Source organism: Calonectris borealis, chromosome 21 (genome assembly GCF_964195595.1).
Source record: "Calonectris borealis chromosome 21, bCalBor7.hap1.2, whole genome shotgun sequence".
In the NCBI taxonomy this organism is placed as follows: Eukaryota; Metazoa; Chordata; class Aves; order Procellariiformes; family Procellariidae; genus Calonectris; species Calonectris borealis.
The window spans coordinates 2,235,216-2,247,706 of NC_134332.1; the positions used below are offsets into that span (position 1 = coordinate 2,235,216).

A 12,491-nucleotide genomic window follows, 5' to 3' on the forward strand; every position below is an offset into this window, starting at 1 on the left:
CTTGCCAAAGAGGCGATGGGGACAGGCTAGCTCCGGGGCTCTGCTCGCCACGGCTCGCTGCTGCTGCTCGGTGGCTCGGTTCCCCCAGCCGCTACCACAGAGGGCATTTAGAAATACCGTAGGCGTCAGCCGCGGCAGCGTTAACTCCAACCTCAGCACGGCGAGTCACATCACCAACAGATGTTTGCACAAAGCCACCCGTTTAGTTGAAGGAAGCATTACAAAAATAGTGTTTAAAAAGAAGCATAGAAGAATTTTTAGAGTGATGAAGTGTTCTCTATACCCTGTTCTGGCAATTCTTTCCAGACAAGGTAAAAAAAAGAAGAGAAAGTGTTATTTGTTCCTCTCTTTTGGGGGAAGGGCATTTTAGAAGAGCGCTCCAAATGGCTACAACAGTCATGACACTCACGAAGGGAAAACAGCCTCTGCTTTCCCAAACCCCAGACTCCCCCAAAGCAACTGCTGGCCTTCGTTCCGCTCACTGCCAAAGTGCGAATAATTCTAGGTTAGGTCACAAAATTCAAACTCAAAATCAGCGTTCCGAGTGACCACCATCAGCGACTCGATCTCTAGTATCCTGTTGCTTCCACCTCACTGGCAAAGCCACAAAGCTTCTCCAAGCCTGAATTACAGCGAGGTGCAGGCAGAGTGGACCTCTTCCTCCCAGGGAAGGCTCATCTCTCCCCACATCCAGCACAGTGTCCTGTTTTTCCTCCCAGTTGAAGATAGGCCCCCCTCCCCCTGCCTGGCAGAGGTCCTGTCTGTGAGGAATGCGTAGGAAGAGCTATTGAAACGTCCTCTGTTTAGGCCCGTATGAAACAAGGGGTCCCCAAGGCACCCCAGACTAACACCTCCCAACCCAAAGAACTGCCAACCTCGCTGCTCCTGCAGCGGATTAGGATTGAAAGAAATTAGAGGTGGAACCTTCTTGGCCGCACAAGCAAGGAACAACTAGTTAAATACCGGCTGACCTCAACAACAACAACCACCAAACAAACAAACAAACAAACAAACAAATCACCAAAAGCCTTTGAGGAATGAAGCCAAGGAAACTCATGAGGAGATTCAAAAGCTGGTGACAAGACTTTCTTTTCTCCCCTCGGAAAATCTGGTTTTCCTTTTAAAGAAAGGAGAAAGTCTTAGAATAAAGAAATGGATGTCCCAAGTCATTGAAAAGTACAACTCCTTTCAACAGCCCTTTTCAACAGCAGAAGTCCTACCACACAGGAGGGGATAAGGAGGAACATAAAACAGCTTTTCATGTAGGAACCAGCCTGTCTGGGTGCATCAAAGTTTCACAAGTTCTCCCCAAAGAACAACTCAATCAGTTTAGCAGCCATAGTCTAAGGCTACAGAATTTATCCCAGAGAACCTTTCCAGTAGCCAAATCTCTCATCACATCCCATTAAACCACTGCAGACTCCTTTTAAAAGCATTCACCATCACCCCTAAAGAGAGGCAAGACAGCAGAATAGAAGCCCTTCAGCACCTAGGAAGGGAGGAGACAGCGTGACACCCGTACCCAGACAGCCACCTCCCCGGTGTCTTCCTTGAGTGTTTGTAATGCTACAAGAACAGCACCTGGCTCAGAGCTGGCCAACGCCACAGCAGGAGGTCAACTTCACGGCCCAAACGCTACTCTGAAAACAAGCAGAAGTTCATCTCCAAGTAATGCTTTAATCCTGATTTGCCTGCTGCCTCCTCCGGTTATTTTAAGGAGACTTCTAGCTATTCAGAGCAGGAACCCTCATGGATGCTCCTGTTAGGAGTAAGAAAATACAGCGTAAGGGAACCCTGCACTTGCCAGCGGGACCCAAAATGGACAGCCCAGGTATTTGGGGAGGTGCGAGCAGAGCTTGTACATGGAATGTGAGAGAGCTACAGCAGTATTTAGAGCAGTTCTGAGGCAGAAGCGTTTGGAGGAGGTCCAATTACGCCTAAGAGTTCGACCCTCCGGTTCTACATTTGTGCCTACCAGCTAGCTCTTTGGCCATACGAGGTCTGACTACTGGCCCCTCCTGTGCAGGGTACCCAAGAGCTGAGACCATGAGACCACCTGGAATAGCTGAGCAATACAAGGCAGGAAGAACATCCACCCAGTAGTCAGAGCAGACGGGATGCTTCATCACACAGCTGTCCTGGTCTATCAGTTCCATATTTCTTGGAGGAAAACTCTACCCTCTAGAAAGGATTGCAGCAGAGAGGGATACTGTTAGCCACAGGTATTAATTACAGATTGTTTTAAGTCTTCAGTTGCTCTTGCTGCATCACAGCAGCAACACCTGGCTGCACCAGTGTCACTCGAGCATCTTCTGAAGAGGCAGAGAGATGACTTGGGATTGCCAATAAGAACATAGGTGCATGCATCAACCTGTCCTCCAGTCTCCCACCCACCCTTGTGAGAATTACAGTAGCCTGTAAAGAACTGGCCTTCAGTGAAGGAAATAATACTAGTAAAAAAGCTGAAGGCCAACGACATCCCTCCTGCTAGGGCGATTCTAGGCCATCAGCAGCTTAAGCAGATCTTACAAAGACGACTGACCTTTAACAAATCAATACCCATAAATACCGAAAACTGCAGTGTCAAACAGCTATGCAGAGGTGAGCCAGCACAGCACAGCACAAAAAGGAAAAGCACGCTGGATTAGTGTTCACTCAAGATCTTCTGCACAACCCAAGCACCTGGGTGCTGGCAGTTTCTCCATCTGAGGATTAGAGTTTCTGATCAGCTTTACACTGCTCACAGGTTAGCAGGTCTCTCCATAGTTTGGTTTGTCGATGTTCACCTGAGCCTGCTCCACCGTATTTGAAATGCAGCAGTTTCCCTCCTCGGAGGACAAGTGTCCAACTCAGGACTGTGACTCCAACAGGACCACTACACAGAAAAGTGGATCAGCCCCAGCAGTCAGCTTATGACAAATGCTTGTATGCCCACTGGATTACACCAGAAAAGGACTCTTAATTGTAGGTTGGACCAGTACCATGTCTCTTCCTGACAAGAAGTACTATGAGACAGTATCAAGGTTACTGTGACCAGAGCTTACGCAGGGTAATATTATGCAAGCCACTGAGGCAGAAAGCCCCAGTGCCGTGCCTGTATAAGCCCCTAAATACGGCTGTCTTCATTGCACACGACTAGATGTCCATTTCTTGTATTTCAGAATCCTGATTGTAGCTGGATATGCTCTAGTTCAGAGCCAGGAAAGCAGCTTGAGGCCTCCCCTGCAGCAACAAGCTCCTACTCTAAGGCTGTGCGTAATAAGGCTTGACTTCAAACTACACTTCACTCATTGATTAAAACCACCAGAGTCTTGCTTTCAAGGAGACCTTGTTGATAAGGCGATTCTGGATTCAGGCAGTTCCAGTACACAAGCCGCCAGCTGTAATCGTGTCCTCCCATCTCAGCTTCCCCAGGTCTCTTTCCCAGGCAAAGGGGTCCCAACTGCCGGATATCAGATAACAATCACCAGAAACTGATGCAATCTTCTTCTTTGCACACCCCAGGGATGGCCAAGTGCAGACACGAGGGAGAAGAATCCAGAAGCTACTTGAATGGCAGGATGCGTGACTTCATTAGGATACATTCTATTCACAGGAGGAAGATCCTTCTATACTCACCCACCAAAATCCACTGGACTCAGCCTGTCCCTTCCCCATCAGAAGTTACTCCATGTGTTACTTCCATGATACAGGAGTCCATCCCTTCAGGGATATACAGACAGATGGTTTCTTTCTCCCCAAACTTAAAGTCATTAAAAAAGATACAAAGAACTGCTTTTGGCAGCATAGAGGCATTTGAGATTTGAAAAAATCTGGAGTGCAGGACTCAAGTAGATGGGGAAGTAATCAGTCCTTGAGCTAATAAATAGAGTAGAAGGAAGTCTTCAAGGTGGCCAGTAGCCCAAACACAAAACCTGAAGTCCTGCAGAGACCACTAGGAGCTTTAATGCACCAGACTGCTTAGGGGCATCTCCTGGGATCCGCTGCCATACAGTTTCTCTGACACCTTTTGTTAGGCTTACGGACTATTTGGAATCTTGAAGTTCCTTTGCCTTCTTCAAAATCAGGTGAACATCAGAGATAGGATAATCCTACGTCAAGGAAACAAAGTGATATAAATAACTACCTAGCATTTCTTGTACACGTTGTTTCACTTAAGCAGGGCAAACCTTGACAAGAGCATTCTTGGCCTATTATAACATACAGCCACGTTCAGTTACTCCCCTAACAGCTAACAGTTTCCTGGTTTATAACTGATCAAGCCTCAGTCCCCTTCAGGAAGGGTTTTTTTTAATTTGTCCTCCAAGGGTACGGTAAGCTGGCCTGCTACACAAGGGCTATCTTCATACCAGAAAGCCTTATCAGAGCCAGTACCTTGCACAGCCCAAAGCAGGAACTGGCAGAATCAGAGATATCCTACTGTTGTTCAGTGCAGGCGTTTTCAACCTTGGGCTCTCACAGATCTCAGAACTAAACAAAAGCCTCTGGCCAATAAATTTAACACTGTTACACAGCGTTTCACACCTTTGCTGGAAAACAGTAAATTTTTTGCAAAGCAGAAGATGTTAATAAACCTCTAGTCTATGACAATTTCTCTGTAGGCTAGAATGGGTGCACAAGCAAAAGATTCATACTTCCAGTAATGAGCATGCTGTAAGATCTCTTAAGATTTTTCTGCATGCAAACATCAGGAATCTTCTCTTCAGCCAGGCATACCCTCTCTCATACCATCACCCTCTCTCACAGTACTATTTTAAGACTCTTCAAATTGCTCCCTATGCCCACTATATTTAATCCTTACCTGTAGCAGCCTCATGTTCAGAGTGAAGTCTCCTTCCAGCAACTGATCCCGGATTAGTCTGAAAGATGGAAATTATTCCAGCTACTTCTGACTCTTTATAGAGGAACTTTGAAAAACAGACTACACTGTGCCCTTATAGAAGCTTTTGAAAACACTTTTGCTACCATTGTAACAAGTGACTATAACCTATTCACCAGATGCCTTAACACACGCCTACAGAAGACTCCTGGATCCGTGGATTTAGGTAAAGGAGGGAAAGAGAAGAGCAGGAAGGCTACCTATGTACTTACGTCAACATGGCACAACAGACGAGCAGAAGAAAATCAAAGCGCTTATCATCAGCAAAGAGGGAGTCCCAGATACGGATGACGTCTGGCAGCAGGAACTCTTGGGACAAGAGCAGCGTCAGCCAGCGGAAGGCAAAGAACTGGGGTTTGATGTTCTGTTCTTGCTGTTAGACATGCACCAGGCAAAGAATGAATACGTGCTCTCGGCCAGTTCCCTACAAGTAAGAGATGCACCCCATGTTTCCATCCCCATCTCCACCCTGATACAGCTCTAAGCTGCCTACTCATACCGCAACGTCAGCAAACCCACTGCCTCCTTTGAAGACTCACATTCAAGCTAGATTGAGAGAAACTCGCAGTGCAGCCATGCTCCATGTCTACAGACAAGCCAGAAAATGCTCCTCTGTCCACAACATGGAGTAAAGGAAGCTTTTCTTCCTAAAGGCACTATTTGTGTTAGTTCCGTTAAACTTGCCAAGTAATTTTAATGTTCCCATTTGAACAGCATTTTATCAAAGCCGCAGCCCTCCCCCTCTAGCAAAGCCACTGTTTTGTCAGGATTTCCTCTCCTTTCCAGAAGCCCTGTATTTATCAAAAGGTTTACTATTCACAAAAAGAAACAAAGATGGAACAGAGTTCACACTGATGGTCAGTAAAACATACTGTAAGCACCTCTAGCCTGAAGCTTTCTTGTTTTCTGCTGTCAAATCCAAGGGACCATAAGTTTAATCAAGGTCAAACAAGTTCAGGATCCTGCTGATATTCTTAAGGACCAGCTGCTGTATGGCCAAGACCATTTCCTGCCAGCCAAACAGTAAGCAGTTTATTTTCTCTCCACTGAATCAGCCACCAGCCAACACTGTGGGTTTTGTCACTGTGCTGACAAACCATCTTTTGGATTATAAAATAAATATATCCTGGTTTTTCTAAACGCAAAAAAATCTCAGTGTGATTTGGTGAAGGTTGGAGTAAAAAGACCAGCTTTCCCTTCCAAACTCTCCTTGGACTCCTTGCACAGCAAGTGGGCCATAAGACCTGAAGATGTTTTCAACAAAAGCTGCCTTCTACATGCTCTACAAACCCCACATCAACCAAAGCACTCAGAGACCCTTGGATGAAGGAGAATGATAGAATTAGGTGGGCGGGATGGCCAGCTTGCTGGATTTCAGTTTACTTCTGGAACGATCTCCATGCAGTTCAAGTTAGTGCTGTGAGGGCAGGCAGTGGCAATAGAAGCATGTGCATGGAAGAGGGGCTGTTTTTTGTTTTGTTCTTAAAGACAGAGACACAATTCCTGTAACCTCAAATTCCAGGGAACTCTACAGCAAAACTCACGTTTCGCCTGATGACTAGAAGAGAGTAAAGACTCCAGCTCCAACTAGGCTTCAACTCAAGTGACCAGGGATCGTGGCCAAGTCACTTCGGACTCACAGCTGGCAGCTTTGCTACAACTACTGTTTGCTTTCACGGTCAAGCAGGGGAGGAAAGCCTTGCTGTGTCAGCTCGCTCTAGGCTCACTCCAAGGAGAAGTTGTTTCAGCTCATAGATAAGAGAGCCTCTATGCCCTCTAGGCAAAGCCCTTCGTACACTCTTTCAACCCTTCCGTTCAAGCACAGTAACAGCTTAACAACATTGGTTTACATTTAAATGTGCTATTAAGTTTCACTCCTTGCATTCCAACAGAGACTCAGAGAAACACCTAGTTCCTCACCAGTTTCAAATACAGCTCCACATCTTTTTCCTTCAGGGTGGAGTAGACCTTCTCCATTTTGTAGGTAATACCACACTGAGAATCATCCAGGCTCTTAATGAAGTTGTCCCGAATTTCAGCCATTAGATTGGTAAAGCAGAAAAACGTGTCTGCTTCAGCATGTTCTAAAAAAAAAAAAAAAAAAAAAAATTGAAAAAAAAAAATGATGGGGGAATAGAGGAAGCATCACTGACAGAGGCACACAGACTTAGAACTGTTCTTGCTCCATAATCTGGTTGCAATTGGATTCAAGTAGCATATCCCACAAGATCTTGGCTTGCTTGGTCTGGGACAAGACCAGATCCTTTTTTTTTTTTTAAAAAAACTAGAAATGTTTAAAAAACATTTTAGAGAGCCACTGCAAATACAAGATCTTGTGTACAACACAAGTTCTTCATGACATTGGGTCACAAACCGGTTATCTATGCCCAAGAACACCAGCTGCTCTCCCACCATCAGCACACACCCTTGGAGCTCCCGTGAAGTAGAAGCAACTGGCAAAGTACTCCCATTCCATTCTTTTCTTACCAGGTATATATGGTATAAGCAAACAAGAGCTTCTAAATGGATTTTAAGTTTCACGAAGTGCAACTTAGATCCATGCAAAACAAACAAAAACCCCTCAAAAATCCTGATGTCCCATGTCCTTACCACTCACAGCCCAGTTTCCAGTTTCTGTGGTCCCCAAAATTTCAATTTGCTGCAGTCCCCAAAACTCCTTATCTCTTGCTGTAATTGCTTTTTGGCCCCAATCAGTCAAAACAGATTTGTTTAAAGAGAGTCTTATTCCCAAAACAGTTCTTTACGCAGGGAGCATGCAGTACGACAGCCATTACTGAGTGGCTGAAAGAGTCTCTCACCTTTCCATTCGCTGTTAGGATCTGTAGCAAAGGTGTAGTAGAGAGGCCCCACGATTTCGTTCATCCCCTGAACGTACGCTATCCCGGGGTTCAGCTTGGCGTAGATGAACAGGATTCGCTCCACCACTTCCCAGTGAGCTTCACAGCCATTGGGCAGAACTTCGTACTCGCTCAGAGAATTAGGAGTCGTTTTAAGAGGGGAGCTCACCTGACGAGCAAGGCAAAACTAGGGCTGATTCAGGATAACCAACTGGCACAGATAGTTTTGTACATGTGACAAGCTTGGCTTTTAATACATAAAGCCCCCCACAAGATTTGGGCAGCTTATACCAAGCAGGCAGGTGTTCACGTAAACCAAGACAAGTAACTCGGGAAGCACAAAGGCACTAAGTCCTAGTGCTGGCTATCCCTGAAGAACAAAGCAGTCTATAGTAACAGACAGTTCCCCTGAATCACTGCCCCACCTGATCCTGTGCAGTACGAAACCACTTTGTTAGTAGTATGAGGAAAAGTATAGAACTGTTATGGTAGCAAGCCACCTTCCCCAACAGCATGCGGCACTTGTACGGTAACGCTCATGAACGAGGAAAGACACAACACACATTTCAGCAGATATCCAGCTCTTTTCCTAATTGCAGGTTTAGGAGATCCAGTTTCTGGAAGAATATGTAAATTCAACTTCAGTAATTTAACCCTTCAGTGTTTTGTTCCCATACGGAAAGGCACACGTCAAGCATAAAATACTCGCCTCTTCCTGCAACTCCAACTTCCATCAGAAGTCAGGAAAAATTAATCCTTAAAATTAAATACACCTATAATTCCCTATTAACTGTCAGGCATGTCAACTGGTTCTACAAAGCTGTCTAGCCAACAGACTACACAGTACCTGCTGGGGTATTTGCTTAATTCAACGGCACAAGCAGATAGAGAAACAGAAAAAAGCCCAAAAAACACCCTTCCCCTTAACAGCTAAGATGCCTTCCCCATGGACAGCCTCCACCTAGGTCTCACATTTGTAACCCCGCTGCGGTTTCGTGCCACTGTCTGTGACTTGAGCGTGGTCTGCTCAACCCGCTTGCGCAGCGTCTCAAACTCATTTTGGGGGTCCAGGATTAAAAGGCAGGGGTAGTCCGTTGGGCGCTGGAAGAATGCCATGTCAGGGTACAGCCTCCTAGGATGGATACAGAAGGAAAACAGGCATAAGAAGGAGGAAGTACATGCCCCATGTTGAATGGGAGGCTCGATTTAATATTAAACTTCGTTTTCAAAGTACAAAGTGTTAACCAAACCACTCGGGTTCAGAAGCCCGAGTCGTTATGCCTCACACACCTGACATCTTTGTCTATCTGGAGAAGCACTTCATTATCCTTGAAGTAAGTATTCCATCGACTGTCTGGGTTTGGATTGAGAGGCTAAAGAAATAAACAACAGAAACCAGAACAAGCATGTTTTACATGTACCAAAATCCTCAGTAAATACACTTCTGCTGTCCCTCTGTCTTCTAATACCAGCACACTCCTAGCACATCAGGTTTAATTTTTTCTCTCACTCACTACGTTTAGCGTTGTTTCTTCACACAGTGTGCAGGAAGCGGATCAGAGCTGAAACGAGTGAGCATGCAGGTTCACTTACAGAGGCAGAAGCCAACATTTCCAATCCCTTTTCACTGCCTCTTAATGACTTTGTTCCCAAATCGGCTATCCTGTCACGTGTCAACAGGATTCCTGATTGAAGCTCCAACCTGTACAACGGAGTTGGTCTTTGCACTTAGGGTAAGAGTTACCCACCCACACAGTACTTGGGCATTGTAAAAAAAAAAACCAATTATTAGTTACAAGTATCCCGCTCTATCTCAGCTCCAAGAAGGCTGATTAAGCACCACTGTTGTGCCTAGAATAAAAGAAATACCTATTAATCTGAGCAGCCTATCCTGTATCTGACCAGTTTTCCAATATGATAAACTTAACTACCCCTCCACACCCACTTTCCTCTCTCTAGATCAAGATCCATGCAAAGTTAACAACTAACTGAGGGAAGAAAACAGAAAAAAAAAAAGAAAAAAAAGCAACGTTCTGAGAGATTCAAAGATCAGTGTAACCTGCGAATGTGTGGAATGTTACAAACACACTAGTTTTTCAGCACCAAGGCCTCCAGAGATCCCTGTACACAGATGACTGTACGCACAGATGACTGTACGCTAGCAGAGAAGTTAATGTTCAGGACAAGTCATGGAAGCAGTTGTGTCATTTTAGAGTCTCTTCTGATCAGTCACTTCATTCCCTCCCCCACACATACACTCTTAACAGCACTTTCAGAGAAGGAAAAAGCCAAGGGATTCAGGAAGTAGTCAATTAAAAAAACAAAAGCCAGCAGCAGAACTAGAAATAAGTGAGTCTCTTGCCTTCCATACCGTAGTCCAACTTGACTCTCCTGCCTCTTTTATATCCTCTGTTCAGAGCAGCCTGCTCTGAGTCCACCCACGGACCTGACTTCCCAGGAGAGCATCTCTTTGCCTGGTGGACATCTTGCGATCCTCTCCCTTTCCCTAGGAGACCCGTAGCCTGGGCAGCTAGCCCCAAAGCAGGGGAGAAGGGATTTGCATAACTGAAAAGAGCTCTCTTCAGAACTATTGGTGCTTTGCCAATAATTCACACTGAAGGCTGCTAAGACACAAGCACCTAGGAACCGTCCCTCCTGCTAGCAGGGCAAAGTCCTCTCAGTCCAAGAACAGAGCCAAGAGCAGCCCAGGTGTCCAGACTCTAGAACAACACTTTATAGCTCTGGGGAATTTTCTCCTACACAAAGGCTTAACAGCACTTACGTGATCTTCTAAGGTCACATCTTCCCTTGAAACACCAAGGTTGGCTTTGGCGATCCCAGGCTGGATTATCATTTCCTTTAGGAACTGGGAATACAGATCCCTTAAGGAAGAAAAGAGGAATTTGCAATGAAGCAGAAGATCAGGTCAATGTAAGCACCCAGACTGAGTTCAAATAGATCTCTCTGTACCACCCTGCTCAGCCAGAAGGCATTTGATTTTCTCTTCAGTTGAGTTCAGCTGAAGAGGCCAATCCACCAGCTGACAGCCTACAGAACAGTGCATTCCACACGAGAACAATTCATTTTGTGAAGGTACTTAATTATTTAAGGAACTATTCTCCTTCTCCACAGATATCATTAGAAATAAAGGAGCAAGTACCAATGTCCTCACCTCTGTTTCTTCAGCAAAGAGCTCCATAAGGCTTTCTCTAAAGGGAGGTAGTTCAGAAGGATCTGTACAGAAGACAGATGCACACAAATTAGTATTTGGAGAATGAGCTGTTATACCTGTAAGATGAGCAAACCAAACGCAGCAGCTAGAACTGGCTCTCTGAAAATACTGGGAGCTTTCTCCAGAAAGCCTAGTAGTTTGCCAAGCCACAATCGGGAATATTTCAGGGACTGGTTTTCAACACAGACCTATTTGTAGGATTGATCAATAGCAAACCTGACTGAAACGCACTCCTAGCTTAATACTGAGGGCTGTTCTCATACAAAGAGCAGACAGCCACTTTCTGTCATCCAAAGAGATGGCTGTCCTGTGTCAGTAAATGCTATTGCAATTGTGCCAGTGCTGATCTCCACAAATTACTGTCGATTTTGAGTGGCTTTTAAGCTCTGGAATTTTTTTGTTGTTGTTTACAATTTTAAAAATTTCAAAAATACTATGTGTACTTAAGCAACCCAAAGCATCACTCGCAAGAAACAAAGGCACCCCAAGCAAAACCCACCTTCCAGCACAGGCAGCGCAGCCCACCATCAAAGGGAATTCCTGCGGAACATCAAGCAGAGAAATAACTACGTTAGCCCCAGTCTCCTCACCGCGGTTTGCTCACATCACCACACAAACAGGCAAGGCAGCACTTTTCCTCCCCGGGGGGCAAGAAGTTTTCACAGGGACGCTACAGGGGTTATACACCGTGCCAAACCTGCTGGTGCCTCCCACGGGAGAGCGTGCCTGCGGCAGGCGTTGCAAGCAGAAAGCTGGGGACCGTGCAGGTGATGGACAGGGCACGGCAGAAGAAACGAAACCCACAAGCACCTCAGAGAGGGAGATGGAAGGGTTTGCCTGGAAGTTTGTGGCTGTGCTCAAAGGCCGGGTGGGGACCGCTGCGGCCTGACGGAGCTCGGGCTTGAAAACACACCCGCCAGCCTCGGGTTTCCAACACCCGCCGCCCCACAACAGCTCTAGGAGTGGATTACTTCGCGGTAGCTGAGGTGGCCTTCAGCCGTCGGACGCCCTGGGGCCTGACACCCCGTACCCGCGCCTTCAGGCGTCCCGAGCCCCGCGGGGGCAGCACCAGCCCAGGGCCACCGCCGGCGGGAGCCCCCCCCGCCCCCCGGGGCTGGGGCCGTCCCCAGCGCCCTCCTCCCCAGGCCGGGCCGGTCCCCACGCCTCCCCGGGCCACTCACCGCTGAAGCAGAGGTGACGGAGCTTGGCCAGAGCCACCGTGGGTTCGCCGAGCACCTCCTGGAAGTCCGCGATCCTGAGGGGAGCGGAGCCGCGGCCGTTATACCGTTTGTTACCGGCACCCCCCGACCCCACAGAGGCCTCCCCCCGCAGCCCCGCCAGGGGAAGGGCCCCAACACCGACCTGCTCTGGTGCAACCGCGACATGGCGGCCCCCGCGCCCCTTCCCCGCGCGCCGCATAAACGCTCCGGCTGGAAAACCTGCCCGCGGGAGGGAAGGGTGGGCGGGGTTGGATAGACCACGCCCCCCGACTCTCCGCCCATCCAGCGGCGCCGGCTCCGCC

General features: G+C 47.1%; 1 protein-coding gene across 4 annotated transcripts; it reads right to left on the minus strand.

Moving 5' to 3' along the window:
• Positions 1-183: 183 nt before the first annotated feature.
• On the minus strand, positions 184-12,443 carry TBC1D13 (TBC1 domain family member 13). 4 transcript variants are annotated; one of them, XM_075170326.1, is made up of 12 exons: positions 12,332-12,442; positions 12,151-12,224; positions 11,469-11,509; positions 10,910-10,971; positions 10,520-10,619; positions 9,028-9,110; positions 8,710-8,869; positions 7,699-7,906; positions 6,800-6,963; positions 5,092-5,252; positions 4,802-4,859; positions 184-4,091 (listed from the first exon to the last, which is right to left on the minus strand). In XM_075170326.1, exons 1-12 carry the CDS (start codon positions 12,352-12,354, stop codon positions 4,026-4,028), a joined length of 1,200 nt encoding a protein of 399 aa, XP_075026427.1. In that variant the 5' UTR covers positions 12,355-12,442; the 3' UTR covers positions 184-4,025. The 4 variants fall into 4 exon arrangements, with proteins under 4 accessions (XP_075026427.1, XP_075026425.1, XP_075026428.1 ...); XM_075170324.1 differs by having other exon boundaries at positions 7,699-7,924; XM_075170327.1 differs by lacking the exon at positions 5,092-5,252 and having other exon boundaries at positions 7,699-7,924; positions 12,332-12,443.
• Between the last annotated feature and the right edge of the window lie 48 nt (positions 12,444-12,491).